At 38.5% G+C, this 21,610-nt stretch overlaps 2 protein-coding genes across 2 annotated transcripts; one reads left to right on the top strand and one right to left on the bottom strand.

Annotated features, from left to right (window-relative positions):
* Nucleotides 1–1,273: 1,273 nt before the first annotated feature.
* Nucleotides 1,274–2,210, bottom strand: LOC139981381 (uncharacterized). The gene is made up of 2 exons (XM_071993746.1): nucleotides 2,072–2,210; nucleotides 1,274–1,515 (listed from the first exon to the last, which is right to left on the bottom strand). Exons 1-2 carry the CDS (start codon nucleotides 2,208–2,210, stop codon nucleotides 1,274–1,276), a joined length of 381 nt encoding a protein of 126 aa, XP_071849847.1.
* Nucleotides 2,211–4,415: 2,205 nt separating this feature from the next.
* On the top strand, nucleotides 4,416–21,478 carry LOC139980987 (uncharacterized). Its single transcript, XM_071993070.1, has 17 exons — nucleotides 4,416–4,585; nucleotides 5,038–5,201; nucleotides 6,755–6,864; nucleotides 7,771–7,881; nucleotides 8,760–8,864; nucleotides 9,498–9,556; nucleotides 10,261–10,325; nucleotides 10,943–11,039; nucleotides 11,401–11,652; nucleotides 12,490–12,611; nucleotides 13,796–13,988; nucleotides 14,501–14,616; nucleotides 14,987–16,661; nucleotides 17,897–18,119; nucleotides 18,679–18,930; nucleotides 19,629–19,796; nucleotides 20,577–21,478. Exons 1-17 carry the CDS (start codon nucleotides 4,519–4,521, stop codon nucleotides 20,764–20,766), a joined length of 3,969 nt encoding a protein of 1,322 aa, XP_071849171.1. The 5' UTR covers nucleotides 4,416–4,518; the 3' UTR covers nucleotides 20,767–21,478.
* Nucleotides 21,479–21,610: the final 132 nt, after the last annotated feature.

Here is a 21,610-nt window from a genome sequence, read left to right as displayed (position 1 = left end):
GTAGGTAATTACCGACATCCTTCTGCGATGGGGGTGGGGGGGGGGGGGGTGTTGCTGTCTCCTGTTAAACATATTAACATAAACTAGTCACGTGGTATATTAAGGGTCCATCGTGCCCGTACAAGGTTTTCTCATTTTCAGGAGTAATTTGTTGAAGGAATGGACTGCCGGATCGGGAGAGGTGCCTATGGGAATTTACCCCTCCCTCTTATGCCAAATATGCACATGTGAATTAAGAGTGCTTCAATGCGAAATGGCTGCATGCTGTCTTTTGAAACTTACAAAGATCTAAAAAATTAAAGAAATTTTCAATACGTTGTCACTATAGAGCTACAATTAAACTTTCTCTTCATTTGCTTGACAACGATGAAGGTTCTAGAGAACAAATTTTACACATCTTATTATTTAAAATACAAACATATTATTATAAGCTATACATCATGCATGCTTGGTAAAGTCTGTGCACTTAGCTACTATATATATAACCAAAAGTTTGATAGATGTCAGTCGACGTGTTACACTAAGGATAAAAATAGTCTATGTTAAGTACATTATTCGTAACTTCCCAAAACCAAGTAGACTACGCTTGTAAATTGTACATCAGACTTTGTTTTAAAATGTTATAATATATGTAATATATGTTATAATATATGTTATATTATGCTATGGGCCGTCGGCACTGCCCGATCGTCCAAACTGTCATTCCGTCCCCGGTCTCGGCTATATCATCTTTCCCCGCACAAGTTCTTCCCGTCATTTGAAGTCTTGCTCATTTATACCAAACCTTACTTTTTCCGGGAAAAAAAAAACATTGCGAAAGGTTAGCAGAACTGGATTATGGCAACAGAAAACACAATATTTTGTAACACTGATGTCATGCTCAAATATACTTTTCTGAAAATTTCAAAGCTAATCTGCAGGAAGGTAAACGTCGTTGCATGTTATTTAGGCCTAGGTATTTCCATATGTCTATGCATCGACCACAATGTCGAAAGGAATAATAATAATAATTTATTTTGTAAAGCGTAAAATCCACAAAAGTGCTCTAAAACGCTATGTAACAGCAAATAAATAAAAAAATATATATGACACGAAATATGTAGTAAAAATGCAAAATAAAATACAATATAAATGAGGATGAAAAATAAAAAGCATGCACGTTTGAGTTTGTTGGAGTATTGCACATGAAAAGAATTTAATACACAGTTTAAATATTGCAGTAATGCTGTCTATAAAAAGGAAGGTTTTCAGCTTTGACTTGAATGTCGTAAGACTAGAAACAGTTTTTAAGTTCAGCTGGCAGCTCATTCCAGAGGCGTGGCCCAGCCACGCAAAAAGCTCTGTTCCCATAGATGTTTGTCTTGGTGATCGGCACCTCCAGACGACTATGTCCAGCAGAACGTAGGGCTCTTGTTGGCTGATGAGGACGGATGAGATCTTGCAGGTATGGAGGTGCCATGTTGTTCTGGCACTTGAACACAAGAAGAAGGACTTTGAACCTAATCCGCTGAGATACTGGCAGCCAATGAAGATCATGCAATACTGGGGTAATATGCATAGGCGTAGGAGGCGGGGGGCTGGGGGCTGCAGCCCACCAATCAAAATTTTTGGTGAAAATTCGGGCAATATGCTGAGAATTTTTCGAGCACCTACTGAAAGAAGAATAATTTGCAATGTTTTTTTTTCAATGGTTAAACTTATATTATTGATTATCATTATTGTTGTAACGACTTCCCCAATAATTATAACCAATATGGAAGGGTAATAACACGGAAAATGATTGTATGTTACTGGCATGTGATGTAATAACCGCCGAATGCCTATATGATATGCACAATTAACATGTTGAACGCGTGCGGAGTGCGCGAAAAATTTTGGATATATTTTTCGGGCAAGTCGTTACAGCCCCCCCCCCCCCCCCAATCAAATTAGGCTCCTACGCCTATGGTAATATGACTAGATGTTCTCGTTAGTGTAAAAATCCTTGCTGCTATGTTTTGGAGCCTTTGCAGTCGTTTTATTTGTTTAACTGGTAGTCCACAGAAAAGTGCATTGCAGTAATCCAGTTTACATGTTATGAAAGCATGGATTAACTGCTCTGTGGCTTCTCTGGTGAGGTATTTTCGTATTCTTCCGATGTTGTATAGATGGTACTGAGCAGACCGACACACAGATGTTATATGGTCTTCCGTAGAGGCATGTTTGTCCATTATGACACCGATGCTCTTTGCCACATCACTATAGGCTCCACCTGATGGTCACCAATCATGATGCTTGGACACTCTATCTTTCTGGCCAGATGCTTTGATGATATTAGAAGCACCCCAGTCTTTGAGTCATTCATTTTCAAGCATTTCTGTGACATCCATTGCCGAACTGATGTTATGCACTTCTCTAGACGATGCACAGTGATAGTAATGTCATTGGGGTGGAACATAAGATATAGACTCGAGTCGTCTGCATAGAAGTGATAGTCCATGTCCTGCGAGCGAAGGAGCTGACCCAATGAAAACGTGTATAACTTGAGAAAAAAAACTTGAAATCCCAGTCAATATAACTGCGTCAGTGATTTTGGGCCTCGATCATTACTCACGAAATGAGATTTTGTTTACAAAACCCCAAAACAGCCAAGCGATGGGCAAAAACACGCGGATAAAAGAGGTCGCACTTCAAGAATTATACCTTCAGTGTGAAAAAAGGACAGATTCTATGATGAAACTAATGCATCGATTTGAAATCACCGATGGGAAAACTTCTCTTTCTCTCGCTCCAGTCTCCTTTCATTCAAGACCGTCCCTATTGCATTTATAATTGACGTCGCCAAGGGGGGGGGGGGGAGGGGCACGTGCTTTCCCAAACAAAATCGTGCCCCCCCCCTCAGATGCGACTTGTATAGTGTTAAAAAATTTACTCAAACAAAAACTTTTTTGACAAAGGACGAAACGCATTATGTTCTTCAGTAAAACTTTTAATAATAATAATAATGGACTTTGATAATGCAACGGTATCCGTAAAAAAAAAAAGACGCTTATGGCGCAGTGACACAAACAGTGCGACAGCAAAACAAAGAACAGTAATCCGATAGTACAAGACAAAAAATGTAAGCATACATCGGCAACATTGAACAGTTCTTTCCACCGAACATCACAGTAACCAATTGTTTTCTCACTAGGTGGCGGCGTGAATCGCTAATGCTTAAACTTCAATACTATACCCTGAATGGATTTCGATTTCAACTTTCAACACTCTTATTAAAAAAAAATTATCATAGCAAAATAGTTAATGTCTTTTATATCCGCCTCAATGAAAGACATACATATCAGACGGACTCAAGTCCGAAAATTCTTGAACATAAAGTTACTTTAAGTTGCAAAATATAGCACCAGATTGCATCTTTTAGGACCCTCAATTAATTTTAAAATTACCCCCTCCCCTTAGACCCATCCCCCTCCCCCAGGACGCCAGTTTTGCCGTCTATATTTTTCTTAATTTTCGAGTTGAAAGTGATCTTAGAGGGTAGTTACCTAGGGTTTATACCGAGTATAGTTTCCATAGACAGTGCGAAAATACTGTTGTTGGATGTATGCTTGTTGAAGATTTTGAGTAACCCTTTTTTTCTAAATTTTGTTTAGGTTATAGCATATATTGGGTCGGGAGCAAACCATAGATCCAGTGAACGTAAAAAATTAGTGAACAGATTACGAGGGGGAAGAAGTTGATCTCATAAGATCTGTCTGACCGCGGGAACATATATTACTATCTCACATATGCAAATACCCAAGAAGGACGCGGAATCATGTATGTTTTCGGAACGTTTCGATGTTTTCTTTTTCTTCTGCATAGTTACATACCTACATTCCCCATTACTTCTCGAAATTCGAGACTACCCCTTCCCAACTAACCAAGTTTACTCTAATTCCTTTGATCTACATGGCAGACCGTTTCAGGGAGTTGTATAGGATTACCTTATACGTATCTATCTATCTAGTTAAGCAATCGTGTGGTATCCACACCACGATAAATTTGCGTAATGCTACAGAAAAAGAGCAGGATGGCGCATGGGGAAACAGTGGGTTTCGAACCCACAATTCCTTTTTTGCAGAAAGAATGATAAACCATAATCGTTGATGCGAAGTATCCCCGAAGCTATGTGCCTGCTCAAGATTTGTACGTGATAAAAAATTCTTATAAACGATGTCCATGCAACAAGATTTCCATAATTGAGGGTTTAACAGGTGTTTGAAATGATGATTTTTGTACTATTTAAAAAAAGTTAAATAAGAATGTTCGTAAAATATTGCATTTTAAAATTATTTGTTGAATAAATAAGCAAAAAGTTAGCTTTAATGATGACTTTTTAGGACCTTTTTGATCATTATATGATATTTGAATGTCGTTATGACGGAATTTATATTTGAATTTAACATTCAGTTGGAAATAAGAACTGGGCTGCATTCCGTTTGTTTTCGATCGTTGAAAGAGACTGGGATTATGTAATGGTACTGGTACTGGTCTGACATGCTAAAAACAGCATTAATCCACCTTTTCGTATGCCTTTCTCTCTGCAATCAGACCAAAAGTCAAGGTTAGTCCTCTGCTTCGTTCTTTTGAACAAATTCATCTGCATATTAACAGTTTCGGTCACGTACTTTTAACACGAATACCAGTTATGCGAAATATGTAATAATTGTTAGGCCTATGCCTTCTGCAGTTTACCCTGTTGTTACTGTTAGTTTGCTACTTATGATATTATTATTTACGTTACGCCTATATTATAAATTTGGTTTCCACCTTATCATTGAACTACTAGTCTTCTGCAAATAGAATGCTTTACTATCCACATACAGATTAAATAGAGAATCAGTCCTCAATATCTTGAAATGACTTGTTTGGTTGCAATCCAGACCTGTACTTTGCAAAAGATTTAGCAACCTGTAACATGTGTTAAAATCTTGAAGCAACACTGATGATTTTCTGGAGAAGAATTTCTAAGCAAGGTTATGTTAAGGTATGTATCTTATACTTTTTAATTGGCAGATATCTATGGTGTAGTGAGCGTAGGAAACATTACAGATTTGGATACTCCAGTGTTCGCAGTCACAGAAAATGACTTTGGAGGAGTAATCACTGTCAACCTGTTGGCAGTCAATGATACTTCTAATGGCCCTGTGTATCAACCCAGTGTCGAAATAGATGAAAGTGTAAGTATTCTTTATTGTAAAACGTTGCAAGCGTATACATTCAGTTGTCCTTTCTGTACATGTATGTTACTCTTTTATCATCAGGATTCCAAAATTGAGCCAATGTACCAACTAGATGATGTTTGATTTTTGCCATTTGCCAGTACAGAAAAGAATTAACGAAATGATTATTCGCAGGGCAGCCCGGCGAATAACGTACACAGACACCTTATTCGCAGGACTGTGACGATTTTGAAAATGGGTTTATTATTAGGTTTTGCTGTTGATACCAGTCAGTTTAGGGGCCTTGAAAAAGCCAACCTTTTGGGCCCAAATAGTCTTAGCCACTTCATAAGCTAACATTTGGAGCCCCAGCAGTTCAAGTTTAAAAGCTTATTTTGAGGGAGCTTATCTTGGGATTCCCCAAAAGCCGATATTGCCTGAAAGCCAATATGGTAAAAGGTGTGACACCCCCCCCCCCTCCCACACCTTTACATGCAAATGAGCAGTCACTCTGCAAAAACAAAGGTGAAAATGATCGAGGGATGACATTTTTATGTTGGCGGTACTAATGCTAGACTGGTTCAATCTTAAGGCGATAGGCTCCCAAAACCAACCCTAACAGCATTAAGATACGAATCCCAAAGGCCAATAAATTCCTTAAAATATAGAGGCTCCCAATTAAGACTCTCAAAGAGATAGCTGGTGCCCAAAAGCAAACTCGAATAGCCCCAAAAATTACTGAGCCCGTTAACCCAGTCTAAGGCTGCCCTGTGAATAAGGTGTATGTGTCTGGCTATTCGCAGGGCAGCCCTGCAAATAAGATGCTTGTGTCTGGCTATTCACAGGGCTGCCCTGCAGGCTGCGAATAAGCTTGTATGTGTCTGGCTATTCGCATGGCTGCCCTGTGAATAAGATACTTGTGTCCGGCTATTCGCAGGGCTGCCCTGTGAATAAAGTGTATGTGTCTGGCTATTCGCAGGGTTGCCCTGCGAATAAGCCCCACCAAGAATTAAAATAATAGGCACTTTCAATGCCAGTAGGCATTAAGAAAATAAATACATGACATTTTGGGTTATTACAGTAATTTTCAGTAAGAAATCGGTATGATTTCTGTACCTAATATAAACCCTGTATTACTGATTATTATCAGCATATTATTAGGCTACTGCCATAAGCCTCTATGTACAGTATCTGATGTGTGTTGTAATTCTGCAACATTTTTGTGGAAACTTGATTTTGGCCAGATGTTTTTAGCAATTTTCATCTTTCTTCTTTTTTCTTCTTCTCAGTAACAGACTAGGGCTGTGAAATTCTAGGCCTGGTCATAAATTGACATATACATGTGTGCAAAACTTTTTTTCAATGTGTTCAAAGTCATGATTGTTTGAATCCATTTAAGTTTCTAGTACTCTGCTAAATAATGATTCATCCTACTGATAAGTGAATTGGCTTGTCTTCTTGTCAGCAAAATTGTTATTGTCAAAAGCTACATATCAGGCATCTCACATAGCCCTGGTTGCTGTGAGAAATAATTAACTGATTAGCATATCAAACCCATTTACCACCCACAGGTGTTGGTGTCATGCGTTACTGTAACACCGTACCATCCTGGGGATGCCGTCATTGAATTTGTAGACGAGGTGCTACCCAGAGGGGAGCTGCAGGCAGATATTTTCTTCAAGTAGGTTTAAAAAAACAAAACAAAAAAACAGATAGCAATGTTCCATGAACATGCTGAAATTGGCTTTACTAATTAACAGCTGTTTTGCTATGTAAATAAGGTGTGTCATTTGACAAAGCTGTCTGAAAAATTGCTACCATTTGCATTTTTCTTAGTTCTAGAGCTGTTGCAGAAATTCTAACTAGCCACATACGCTTCGGTATTCGTCCTTCAAAACAAAACACCCTCATTTATGTCTCTAACTATTGCTTATGCATGTTTTCAGTTGCACAGGGAATAAAGTGATCGGGTATTGCGTAGCAACCATGCTTCCAAAATATTTACCATGTGCTGTACTAAAATCATTTGAGAGAATGTTTTACAAAGCAAGCTGTGTTTCTGACATAGTACATCATTGTGAAGGATGTTTTATAAGTCACTCAACTCATAGTACTTACAGTACTGTAAGTGGATGGTTACATTGAGTTGGTTTTCCATGGTAGTTAGTTACATTGGACTGAACTTGTTATGTCTCGTATATATGTATAAACATAAATAATATCTGCTGAGCTATAAATGAAGAACTTGAAACAAATATCATCTGTTTTAACATCCAGTGCTGTGGCTGAGTGGATAAAAGCAATGGCATTTGAAGCAATGAGGCTTAGAAATCGGGAGGTTCCGGGTTCGATTCCCGGCCGGGTCATAGTAAGCTGGGTTTTTCAGCCAAGAGCAATCTACAGTTTTCCCCATCTGAAATGACTTCCTAAATTGAAAAGATTCCAAATTGAGTTAAAATGTTGAATTGGAAGCCTCCCGACATGTAAGTTGTGATCCATAAGCCCTTGCTGGTTTCTCCCACATTTGTGGTCGCTTAAGCCTTGTAAGAATAACTGCTGATTATTATCATTATTATTAACATCACAGTGTATCCGAACAGGGGCGTGTTATAGAGGTTCAGTGTAGTGGAGAAAGTACAATGATGCCTGGGGATAGCACCAATTACTTTAACTTTACTACATCCCAGGGACCAACTGGGTAAGTTTATTTTCATCGACTTTGATAGCTCCAAATGTTGTTACTGTGCAGGTACTAAACAGCCTTCATGATTGACATGATCTGGCTTTGTGATTTAATACAGTTTCCAAGATTTGGCAATAGCTCTTAGATTAGGCAAGAGCTCTTAGAAAAGCTGCTTGTATATTATACTGGTATTACAGTAGTTGTTAAATGTATGTATAAGTCTGTAGCAGGATCTCCCCTTCTAAGCCAGACACACTATCTTGATTTCTTTGTTATGTTGACAAACATCAAGTGGGGGGGGGGGGGGAGAGGGGTGGGTCAAATGTAAGTGAAGAAAAGTTTTTATTGTTTCAGTCCCAGACATATAATTTAGTGTTCAAATTTTTGTGTGTAGCAGTTTTGAAATGCTCTCAACTTTGTCTTTTGTAAAATACACTGTTTTCCTGTGTACATGATAAATCTCTTATGCATTCTTGGACTATATATGCAATTTGACCAAAATTTTACATAGCATTTTTGCATAGACGTTTTGCGATGCCAGATAAATTATTCACTGAGTCCTAGTCTGAAGTGTAGATCATCAGAGCTTTTCTTTCATTTCCATGAGTTTTATTAATCAGTTTGAGATTTGAGTGCGTCAGCTCTGCCCTTTTGCTTTTTGCTCTTACTTAAAATGGTTAAAATATATTAGTTTTTCTTTTTGTTGACATTTTTGTCATGCGGGTGTTCAACAATATTATTAATCTTAAAGCAAAAAAATACATATGGAGATTTTTATTTCAAATCACATGCACCAGCTCTTGTGAGCTTATTCTTGCTTTCACGTTTACTCTTAAAGTTTAGTTCGAGGTAGTAGTCATACTTATAAGGTACCACTCTCTTCATTTTAACAGCTTCGTGGTCGTGAAGAAAAGTCCAATTGTCAGCTTTTGTGACCCAGTTATTCAAGTGCCGTATGCAGAAGCCATTAAGACCAGCACTGTGAAAGTTAAACTCAGGTGAGGGGAACTTGAAGGATTCTCATAAACCAAAAACAATTGTTCAGACGAACCTTGCAGTAAGCAGGTTATTTATTTACATGGCAATATTTCCTGTCGTTTGTAATTTGTCGTAACGATCTCAAGAGAAAGGTGACATGTAAAAATCACATCGTCGGAGGAAAAGCTTGAATGCTTTTGATGATCATTCATTCAGACATTTCATATTCTTCTCCCCATTTCCATTTCATATCCTTTTAAGTGAATCTTGCAGGAAGTGAAATAAAGGCAGGCAAAAAAGTGTTTGATTCAGTCCTGAACAAAATGTAGGGTTCTTCACTTAAACAATAATGAACGTTACATTAATATTCAGCTTACTTAAATACAGGATTTTCACATTGACGGAGAGGATAGAAAAGTTTTAAGAGACCAAAGAAAACAAGGTATCTTGACTAGAATGTGATGTAGCTGGAAAGCTAATTTCTATAATAGCAGAGTTTTATTGAACCAAAATTTGTTCTTGAAAACAAATTGGTCTTGTATGAAACCCACCAATTGATGTTAAACACTTGTAAGAGATATTTTCAGTTTAGTTTTTTTCACACATATCACATGATGCAATTTACCTAAAGTTCTTAAATGTTTTAATTTCAGTGAACCGGTCGACTCTTACGACGTGATCGTATCCTGTGCCATTGTGGGAGTTGTGGATGGTGAGTGTGACTAATATAAATGAAGGATATGTTGAGCCACAGATAAAAAAGATTGTGTTTTGTGTCAGGAGGTGAAAGGAGGGCAGGGGGTGGTAGGGGGTTGGTAAAGGTGGGAGCATAATGCACACAAACCCTGTGAAGACAAGGCTCAAGTAGTAAAGCATCCTTGCATTGGGCCCAATTTCATACTCTCTTGATTCCAAGAAGTATCTAATGGGATGCGGCAGGGGTTAGGAGGGTGAAGGAGTTTGCTCTACATTAACCAAAGTTTGCTATGCCCATGAGGAAGATGTTGTATTTATATCAAAGAATAGGTTACTCAGAGAGAGAGACAGGTCCTCCCTGATAGGTGTTGATATTTTAAAATCATCAAAATATTTTTCACAATTTATTTATCAAATTTGAAAATTTGAAATCTGCATGTAACCTGTACTGGGCTTGGTTAATGTTACTGTATGTTGCACAATAATTAAATTACAGTTTGAACTTTGAAACAAGGGATATTGAAGTATCATTGGACTAGATTTAGTTGTCAAAATACAGACCAGGTTTAATATTTTAATTAATGCAAGAGCTATAGAAATAACTCTAAGAATATTGTCTACTTGTTCAAATTACAGACTTAAGTAATGATGTTTTATATGTATCCCCCGAGAAATGTCACAATATGTAAGTTTTAAATGAATGTTTTTCTCTCTCCGCAGCTAACTTATCTCTTTGGGTGTCTTTCGATGACGAAGTGGTCTCTCCAGGGATGGATAGTGTGACGGTAAAAATTGAAAATTAAATAAAGATTTAAGAAAACTGCGATATGATGTGATTTAAAAATGATCCGTGGTATCGATTCCTTGCCATAGGCAAAAAGGAATCTGTGCGATGTTGATGATTTGGTGTGCGCTGATATGTATGTACAGTGAGTATTGGAAACCTATTCTTTATGTGTTGGTCAATCTCATCTGAGGTCACCAGAGGTCAAAGTCGTAAATACTTGTAAAGTCAGTGTTTTGGTGAATTTGTTGTGATATAAGGATTGCAGGTTCGAGTCTTGGCCAGATGGTTGTGTCCTTGGGCAAAGCACTTAATCTCTATTGCCTCTCTTCACCCAGGTGTATAAATGGAGAGGGGGGGGGGGATCTGGGAGATAAACTGTCAGCTGGGCACTGTTTAGCTACTACCATGTGGAGGGATTGTCTCTATGTTTGACAGGTTATCGTTGACCAGGGTAATATTGTGATGCGCCTTGAGCACCGTTTTCGGTGGGTATGTCTGCGCTTTATAAATCCTAAATATTATTATTATTATTATTAAAAAGAGTATTCAGTCAAAAATCTAACTTTTTTATGTATTTTTATGAGTAGAAAACCTTGTATTTTTTCTTGACTTTAGATGCGCTACAGTATCAGAAGGTATGGCTCGGTTGTGCTTGTGGCTTGCATGGCCAACTCAACTCAGGGTAACCAGTATGTACCATCTACATCTGCAGGTAATTATCTTTTCAAATTTATTATTCTCCTTTTTAAAGTCATTTATTGAATATCTTGTGAAGTTTCAATGCCAGAAAATGTTTACTAAAAGAAATAAGAAAGTTTGCATAAGAACTGGGTGAATCATTTTTGCAAAACATAAGTAAGGTAGGTATATCTATCTGGAAATCAAATATCTCTTGCAGTTCTTTGTATTTTATCTATCTAGAGGAGACTAGCCTTGCTGTGAAAGTAAAAATGTGTTGTTTTAGAATTTACAATCCATGTGTATTGTATTGCTATGCAAAAGAAATGACACTAGCGTTGGACAAATTTGTATTATGCAATATTTGCCCTCTTTTTTTGTGTGTGTTATCGAAGGACCGGAAGCCACATTTGTTTTAGACTCTGGGTCAGTTCAACTGGTGCCGACGGTCTCTAACGTTCGCACACCGACTTTCTCAGCTTACCTGGTCCTCTCTGACACTCTGCGGCCTAATGAAGGTGACATAACATTCGTTTGCAACCTGGTGCCGGTCAACACCACAGAATTTGCCCAAGACACTATCGACAACCCCTCCTGCGTATTTGAGCAACCATCTGGAGTAACCACTCAATCACCAACATTTGCGAGTGAGTTTATAAAACAAAAGTTTTCTTCTAAATCAAATAATAACTACTTGGCGTGCAGTTTAGATAGTTAAAAGAAGAATATATATATATATATATATATTTATATATATATATTTGGTTGGTTTGCGTCTATCTTGGTGCAGAGTGCCCTATGTCCGGTGGACAGGATGGAATATAGGTTGAGACTAGTTGTGACTAGTGGAACACTAGTTGTTGTTACTCAGAGTTTCACATGTTGAGCCATCATCAGAGTTTTCTGATGATCGCTGAATACGTGAAACTCTCAGTAACAACTACTAGTGTTCCACTAGTCTCAACCTATATATATATAAATAGATATATATAGATTTCTGTAATTAATTAACTAACGGGAAATGATGACTTTTCGAGAGGGGAAAGAAAATGGATATATGCTTAAATTTTTATGATCATGTGAGATTCACACACCCAGCAAATTAGTATGGCAAATGCAGCATATACCTGAAATAGCTCTGACAAGTCAGACCCAGTTATTGGTGGAGTCCCTTCTTCTAGCAAAGTCATAAAGTAACAGGTAGAGTATTAAACTCTTTTTAATTTTATCATTCGTGGTATGCAGTAGAAAGAAAAGCAAACCTTTAGATAATATGATATAACTTCCTTCTTAGGACTGGTCTAAATTTTGGAGGATTCTCAAATGCAGATAACTTTTTGGCTACTTTGGTCCCCCATGTGAATCAAGCCTTTTTAAGTTTATGCAAGATGAGTATGCACTCACCAATATCCTGATATAACTCATCCCAGCTAATAAATGTGTTTAAAGTTATTATTTTCCTGATATTTCTTCTCTGACAACAGCGCCATGCCCGACGGACGCTAATTCAACGTGTCCTACCACGGAGGCGAGTCCGGTGTCTGACGCTCCCAACATCACACAGATATCTCCCTGGACACTCCTCACTTCAGAATTTGTATTTCAGGTTTGTCCAAACAATGCATCAAAGTCATTATACTGTGATTTGTATTTCCTTCTTTTGTTCTTTACTTTTTGGACCCCAAACGAGAAATTAGACAGACAGATTTTGATCAGCAAGTGTTAGAAATTGATTGCTTATCGTTACTCATAACCTGATGCAATTTGCCCAAGAGAAGCAGTGTTGTCAGCATCTTATGCTTGTGCAAAAGTATGGCCCCATCTTAAAGCAGTGTTTTATTTGGGATTTGGTATAACACAAATTGACCATATTTGATTCTAATATTTCATAATAATTCAGTTTTGTTAGCTGCAGTAATCCACTTTCATTTAAAAAAAAATTGAAGGAAAGGTTCTTAAATTTCGGATATGCTTTTTCATATTACCAAAAATATATATGTTGAACTGTTTGGGACAATGAAATTCTTGGATTGAATGGTATTCATTGTGTACTTGTAAATTAAAGTTCCTTTGATTAATATGTACGCCTTGTTGTGATCAATTGCTAACATATTTTAACTGAAACTGAGGAGATTTGGTAAAAATGCCAGAAGTTATTAACAATGCTCAAAAGGCTGTATAAAGGTTTCCCTGTAGTATTCTTTAACATAATCTGTGTTCTTTTTTATTGAAAGTATCTTTTTATTCGTTCGTTCGTTCGTTCGTTCGTTCGTTCGTTCGTTCGTTCGTTCGTTCGTTCGTTCGTTCGTTCGTTCGTTCGTTCGTTCGTTCGTTCGTTTATTCATTGATTCATTCATCAATTCATCCATCCATTCATTCATTTACTCTTTCATTCAGTCATTCACTCACTCATTCATTCACTCATGCATTCAAGCCTTCATTCTTCCATTCATTCATTCATTCATTCACTCATTCATTCACTCATTCACTCGTTCATTCACTCATTCATTCAGTCATTCTTTCACTCACTCACTCACTCACTCACTCACTCACTCACTCACTCACTCACTCACTCACTCACTCACTCACTCACTCACTAACTCATTCTTACATTCACTCATTAATTCATTGACTCATTCACTCCCTCATTCATTCAGTCATTCACTCACCCATTCATTCATTCTTACATTCACTCACTCACTCATAGTTCCATTCATTCATGTAATCATCCATCCATTCCTTCCTTCATTTAAAATGCATAATTTTGTATTAAATTGTTCATTTCTTTAGGAGGGTGAAGTGTTCAAGGTCGTTCATGCCCAGCTAAAATCACTCTACGGTTCCCACAAGGGCGCCCTGGTGCTCACATGTTGCGCTGCGTACGATGTCAACTCGAGTCCCAAGTACACCAACGCCTCCGATGCCCTGGTTATCCTGTCAGAGGTCGAACCTGTTCGACCTTTGAATGCTTCGGCCATTCCAGGTAGGAACTTCACCATATATACTGGTGATCTTTACATTGCAAGTCACGATGTATTTAAGGGAAGAATCGTAGTATAATACATATGTTAAGGATAACAGTCGTCAGAATAAGATCGAATCATAAAAGCTGGTTTAGATTTATGCATAAATGTAATGTTCCCATAACAGTCTTTCCAAACGTTCTTCAATTTGACGTCCATCACTGGCGTGATACAGGGTCTCCTGATGAAATGTTTTTTGGTCCTAAAACGTATCAATTTGATTGTATCATGGAATACAGTGGACACACTTTTAGCATGTTTCACATATGTCCTTTTACATATATCTTGTGTTCTTATACACTGCTATTATGGTAGTAATCTCAATATCTATGCATACTCGCCTCTAGGGCCCCTCTTCACCCCTCCCCCCCCATCCATGCATCTCATTGAGCAGGTTATTAAGTATGGTATGGTTATGCTGACTGACGGGATAATGCATTGTTTCATCGCTATGGCAACATATCTTATGCAGGCGCTTTCTTGGGACTTCAGGAGACGGAGCTATTAAACCCAGCATATGTAGAAGTCTCGCCTTGTCCTTGCGATCTTTATGAGAGCAAATGTGATACAGACTGTTGCTGTGATATGGTAAGAGAGATATCGTTCATATGAAGCCAATAAACGTCTTTTTTAGTTCTACCTCTTCTTACGATTACCTCTTATTCACTAAAAGACCTGAATACATATCTAAAAGCAGGAGTCACCGTTTGATTTGATTGATAAGTATTGCAGTGTAACTCGCTTATTCTTTTAAAAAGGCGTGCAGTTTGCGCTAATTTTAACAATATTATTATATTTTATAATAATAAGATTTGTACTGGTTATTGCACTTTTCCTTAAAGGATTTCTCACATGGAAGTAATAAATAAAAAATGCTAAATTTTTATCCGTCGTTTCTACTTTTTCAGGTAAGACAGCTTTAACAGAAAAAAATGTTTTTTCATTTATCATATTCCAGGATTGCTCTGAAGTGGACATAAGCCTATTCACCTGCACGGAGGGGGTCGAAGGTGGTGACTTTTCGGCCTTGCCCGACTACCTCTGCGATTCCGCATCCCTCTATCGATCGGACTGGTGGCCGTTTCTCTGCGTTCAGGTCTCCAACAGTCCTCATCTGGGTCTCTATTACAACACCATCGTCGGCCTGAAGGACATCTCCTCGTTCAATTCGTTCAAATCGCAGACAGTCCTACCGATGACCACCAGCTTTGAGGATACGTCCTCCCGTGAACTGGATTTTGACGAAAACTTTGGCTCTGTCGGGTATCGCAACGGGTATCCCGTCGAGCTGATGTACGATGGAAATCTCCGCGGGTACCTCACCCTACCCGCGGTTGCCCTCCAGGGCGATTGTCATCACTCGGCCGTAGTCAAGTTTCAAGAGGACAGTTACAGCGAATGCACCAAGCTGTTGGAACCGTCCAGCTGCGCCGATTACACCCCATTCAGCGCCCGGTGGTACCTGCAACCGTCTGCCACCTCCTATCCGCCCTGTCCCGCGGTCCCGCGAGTGATCGCGGGGTACGGGCAAGCGACCATCGCGGGCACGAGCGTGAGTTATCTCTGTCTAGGTCAGGGGGTCGAGTCGTATCTCAGATCTCAGTCAGAGTCCTTGCCGAACGCCACGCAGACAGAGTTATTCAAGGAGGCAGGTAGCACGGAGGATGGAGAAGAGGAAGGCGGTACCTCGACCAGGTGTGAATGGGACGACGGCTTCACCGTACCGCCGACACCCACGCTGAACGACGACACCAAGGATTGCGACAACGTGGTACTGGATGTTGACTACCAACTCTTCTGGCGTGGTAGTGCAGTTGTCTCCGTGGACGTCACCATTCTACTCGGTTCTGTACCGCTTCCCGAGACCACGTCTATCCCAGAACCGACCGACGACACCACTTTCATCACGCCGCCACCCTTCCCGGAAACGGAGGCGACCATAGTGTCCGTAAGTAGTACCGTCACACCCCGAGATGTCGACGCCAATTCTACCTTCACAGCGACCGAATTGGTCACAGACTTTGATGACATACTGGTGTCTCTAGAAACAGATGAAACTTTCCCGCCTATTACAGCCAGTCCAACGGAAGGTACAACTCCTGCACCCACCACCCAGATCTTGACTACAAGTCCAGCAGGGCTGACCACACCTCCTGCCACTTCACCGACCGTGACTCCAGACACGACGGTCACCGACCGGCAACCGTCGACTTCTTTCAACGATGACAACTCCACGGTCACCAATACCCCTATACCAATGATGACGACGACATCGTCTGTGGGTAATGACTCCGATACAGACGATCCAGCTGTACAGAGGGAAGTTAGGTCAGTCACTCAGAGATTCCGGACAACGTTCACATATCTGCCTTCGGTCGTTTCCGATCGGGTAACCAGGTTATACGAGGCCGATCCGGTTCAGTCTTCGCGATCCGGAAACCCCGGTTATAACACTGGTGCTGCGGTGTTGTCCGGTGTCGCCGTCTACCAAATGGTTGAGACAACTACGTCACCACCGGTGAACTGCACGGCTGACCCTCAAGATCTTTCCTGTAATGAGACGAGACAAGACAATACGGTCTTCACCAACGTGGATGTCAGCGATGGGAGCAGAATTCAGATGATAATGCCTGGTAAGTATGAATGAAAGTATGGATGAAAGTATGGTTAAGCATGCAAGTGAATGCTCATCCATATTAAGTGTATTGTATTGATAACCTCAGTGAGAGGAGCAGAATTCAAAGGACAATACATGGTAAGTATGTGGATGAAAGTATGTTTAGTATTCAAGGGAATGCTCGTCAGTATTAAGTGTATTGTATGGATAACCTCAGTGAGAGGAGCAGAATTCAGATGATAATGCCTGGTAAGTATGGATGAAAGTATGTTTAAGCATTCAAATGAATGCTCATCCATATTAAGTGTATTGTATAGATAACCTCAGTGAGAGGAGCAGAATTCAAAGGACAATACATGGTAAGTATATGGATGAAAGTATGTATAAGCATTCAAGCTAATGCTCATTCGTATTAAGTGTACTGTATAGATAACGTCAGTGAGAGGAGCAGAATTTAAAGGACAATACATGGTGAGTATGGATGAAAGTATGTTGCCAATACTCATCCACACTTAAGAGTTTTTCTTATATACCTACAGTAAGGGAACAGAAGTTAGATGATAATGCCCTGTAACTATGGATGAAAGTATGGTTTTAGTAATGATGAAAGTATGTTTTAGTATTGATGAAAGTATGTTTAGTATTTTAGTGAATATGTTTCCACATTTAAGTGAATTGTATATATAGATTGCTTTACCATACCAAGTTTGTTGATAAAGATGCACCAGGAAATGCAATTGGTTATTGTAGTCTCCTGGAATTGCACCAGGTACAATGAAACTTGTAAATACTTAAGGGGAGGATTTGCCAAGGTTTACCTAAATCTCTTAGCTAGATTGGGGAGCTATTCAATTATGTTTGAATATTACATTGCTTTGTCAAAGTGCCACAGAGCTATAACCCAACACAAAAAGTAGCTATAAATTACAGTTACCCTCATTTTAACAGTTGGCTCGAAGGTTGTTAAAGTTATTGCTTATCCAATTGCTTACCCATTGCAAATCCAATTACCAATTGCAAATCCAATCCAATTGCTTACCCAATACATTATCCAACATGTACGTGAACAACAGATAAACATGGCCGGCAAACTATAGACCTGAAAAGAAAAAAGTTTTCTTCAGATAGAGTAGGATTAAAAATTAGTGATTTATTTGCTCATTTTAAGAATTTTATTTCTTTTAAAACTATTTTGTTCTTTTTTTTTTCTTTTAAACTATTTGCTCAATGTTTTTTACATCAATCTTGCAGGCTCCAATGGTCTTTGCTCGGAAGCAACCTCGCAGGAGATTTATTTAGGAGAAAACACGCTGTCCGGCTGTTTTCTCAGGTTGTCGTTATCCGATCTCTCCAACTGTACAGAGCTACGAACGTACATGAAGGAGAATCTGAAGACCTTCGTAGCCGCAGACGTGATCGGTAAAACAGGAGTTGCAGACGTACTCCAAGAAAGTAACTGGGCCGCTATCATTACGTGAGTTACCTGTATTTATAATCGCTGCGACTGTACTCTTCTGTTGTCAAGTGTTAAGACTGTTTTTGGGTCTGTAGGTCATATCGACAACTTTTGGAAATTTTATTGGTGAGTACAGGATGAAAGGAGATTATAAAAGTAAATTCAGAGCCAAGAATTTTCGACCCACATGTTGAACTTAAACCAGTTACTACTACATGTTTGAGTTCTATGTAGAAAGTTGAAAGTGGTTGATGAGCCATTGGCCAAAGTTAAGTCCGATAGCTACGAGATGATGAGTTAGCAGGCAACGATGCGATAATGCGTTATCGAAAAATTGATGTAAGAGAAAAATATGTTTTTGGGGTTTGCGCTTGATGTCTAACACAATGTCAGATGAGTAGTCCACATTGAACAAACATTGTTAACCCCATGACTTGAAGAGACTGACTTCAGCTTTGTTTTGTGTAAACTTTTCAATTTGTAAGGACGATCACAGTATTTAATATTTTGTAGAATATTTATTAAACATATTTTCTTGGCAATAATACACTGATTTAATTTCTTGAATATCCTACAGGGAGGACAATGAAAATGTCGATGACTCTGGTCTAATTCAACCTACCGGGACTTCTGTAACCACAGAGTCCCCTCTGACCACTGAATATCCCAACCAGACGTTTGTACAAGATCCAACACCCCCGCAGATATTGGATCAACTCAACGGGATATGCTTTGATGTACCGACTGGAGTCAACCTGGAAGTCCTCATTACAGATGAGGGGGAATATAACGGCTTTATGATTCAAGAAATCGTCTCGGCGAAAATCAGGTGAACGTTTGTCATAGGGAGGTTGCTGTATTTATTTGCAGAGAGGCAAAACATTCCAATGGCTAAATATTTGCCATTTATTTAAACGTAAAGAATTTAAGAGAATGTTTTTAGCTTAATTGATTCCAATCATAAGTATTAACACCAGGAAAGTTTTGGTAAAGTTGTTACAACATGTTGATCATCAGTCTCCAAATTCCAAAATTTACCAGATCCAAGGGAAAGCAAAACTGGATTGGTATCTTGTTCTGTTGTTACCGTTTCGTGATGTAATGTCTGCGCCATCTTGGAGATGGGAAAAGCAGTGTTTGATCTTGAAATTGCTGCCATCCAATGTTTAAAATCATCTACAACAGTATTAAAATTGATATTGTGTTTTGCATTGAGAATCACTATTATCTAGTAGGCAACATACTTTGATTGTTAAACAAAAAGGTACCTGTTCCATTGAGTATTGGACCGTGGTAACTTTATGCTGACAAAATACGCATTAGTCCTCGAAAATTGTGCCAAGAACGAAGAAAAACAAAACTAAAGTTCAACACCTATTTAGATTCAGGATAATCCAATTATTATCCGTAAGCATAGCTCGCTTGGAATGATGATGCACGGTTCCTACCAGACCCAAAATACAATCTCAAAATTTCTCTTCACTTATGATCTCAAAGACTCATTATTTTTTGTGACTTTTTTGACAGCTACACATCCTCCGTCCTGAAAATGGACTGTATGGGTGCTAACGCAGTGCGGTGTCAGAACACAAACACCACCACCGGTGTCGATGAGGAATATGTTCAGTCTTTCATGGTGACCTCCTCGGTGACCTTCACCAAGGTCCCACCTATACCACCCGAATCTGTGATCCTGTGAGTTTTTTTTCTCTTACTTAAACCTCAAAGAGGTCTTAAAGGGAAATTTTGTATTTTTTGTTGTTGCAGGTTTTATCAGAACCTTCCCCAGTGTTACGTGAAATAGGTTACAATTGTTCGGACCGAGATCTTCTTCTCCAAAAATAGTAAATTCGTTAGCAAGTGATGATTCCGTTCAAAATTATTTCCCAGACACTTTTCTGTATCCACGACAACGAAATCTGAATTTGTTCGTATTTATCTTTGCGGTGATGACATCACTAACTCTGCTGTTGTTAGATGCATTCTTAAAATTTGCCAAATTTTCAAAATATGTTAAATTCTCCACAAGACGACATACTATATAGTATTTATAGTTTTGACCTAAAGATGAATAGAATTTCCAGATATTTTGGTTAACATTAAACGTTAGCCACCTGAATATCCCTGTAAGTGTGTGGAAGGGGTCTTTCAATGCATAGATTATATTTTGTTCTCTGCAGGGTCAACAAATGTCTATGTTGGGATATTATATATCGAATCTCTTGCTAAGAAGCAAGACTTGAAAAAAATGACCTATACTGTTTCTCACTCACGCTTTTGTTATCAGGGAATTTGCAAACTATTGGTATGCATGTTTGAAAATAGAATTCAGATGCAAATGATATGTTTCCCATATGCAAATATAAAATCTCCCCCTTCCCCTTCCCCTCTCCTTTGCTCGCCCTTTCCTACCCCTTCTCCTGACCCTTCTCTAATGAAAACAAAGCAATAGACATTCCAATTTTTCCTTTGCAGCTATTACAAGGATTACAACCCTGCCTTGTGCAAACAAGACTCCTGTTTGAGAGGGTTATTCTACCCATTCACAGAGTCCTTTGAGGGAGATAGTTTTGAATATTCCTTAGCTGTGACAATGATCACAATCCTCGTCGCTACGGGATACGTGATCGTGACTACACCCTGGCTCGGTTTGAAAATGTGGTGATCACGACTTTCCGACAGAGTCCAGCAAAATATTCAAATAAACTCTTGTTTATTTATCGTAGTAATGATAGAGCTTCCTTCTCTATGCCTGAAATAACCCTCAACTTTTGACATTGACAAACATCAAATGACTTTGGTTGTAAAACTTACTTATCACCTTGAAACTATTTTCACACATTAGGATGCTAAAATGAGACTGCTGACCACCTTGTGTATACTTGTATTCAATTTTGTATTCCTCAGACAAACCTTGATGTAGTATTTTGTAGATATTTTAACATTTCTTGAATTTTTGTAATGTGTTGTGTGATTCTTTTATTTTTGAAACTGTGTATAAACTATGTAATTCATGCATTTAATATATTGTTCATCAGTTAGTATTGTCATAGGATCAGTGTAGTAAGGTATTATTTTATCCTTATCAAGCCCAGTAACAACTAAGGATATCTGGTATTAGATAGACAAAATCCACTTTCAATAGAAATAGTTTTGTTAGGATTTATGCCTAATTTGCATTTCAGCTTCGGTACAAACTCTATTGTCAATTAAAGGGTTAAACAAATCTGATCACATGTTTTGATATTTCTTAAATTTAAACAAAGTTACATAATTCAAAGAAAGACATTTTGTATAATTCCCTAAAAGTCTGTTCCAAATACAGCTAATTTCTTTTAAATATGTTTAAAGACCAAAATAACCAATAAAAATAAAAACCAATTCTATCTTCTACTGTATATGTCCATGTTAGTATTATCTCATCTCCCTACTTGATGAGATATATATATATATATATATATATATTATAATTTAATTATTGTATCTCACTCGAGATCCAGCCTTTCTCT

This window comes from Apostichopus japonicus, chromosome 15 (assembly GCF_037975245.1).
Source record: "Apostichopus japonicus isolate 1M-3 chromosome 15, ASM3797524v1, whole genome shotgun sequence".
NCBI lineage: Eukaryota > Metazoa > Echinodermata > Holothuroidea > Aspidochirotida > Stichopodidae > Apostichopus > Apostichopus japonicus.
This window is presented reverse-complemented; position numbering and strand designations above follow the sequence as displayed.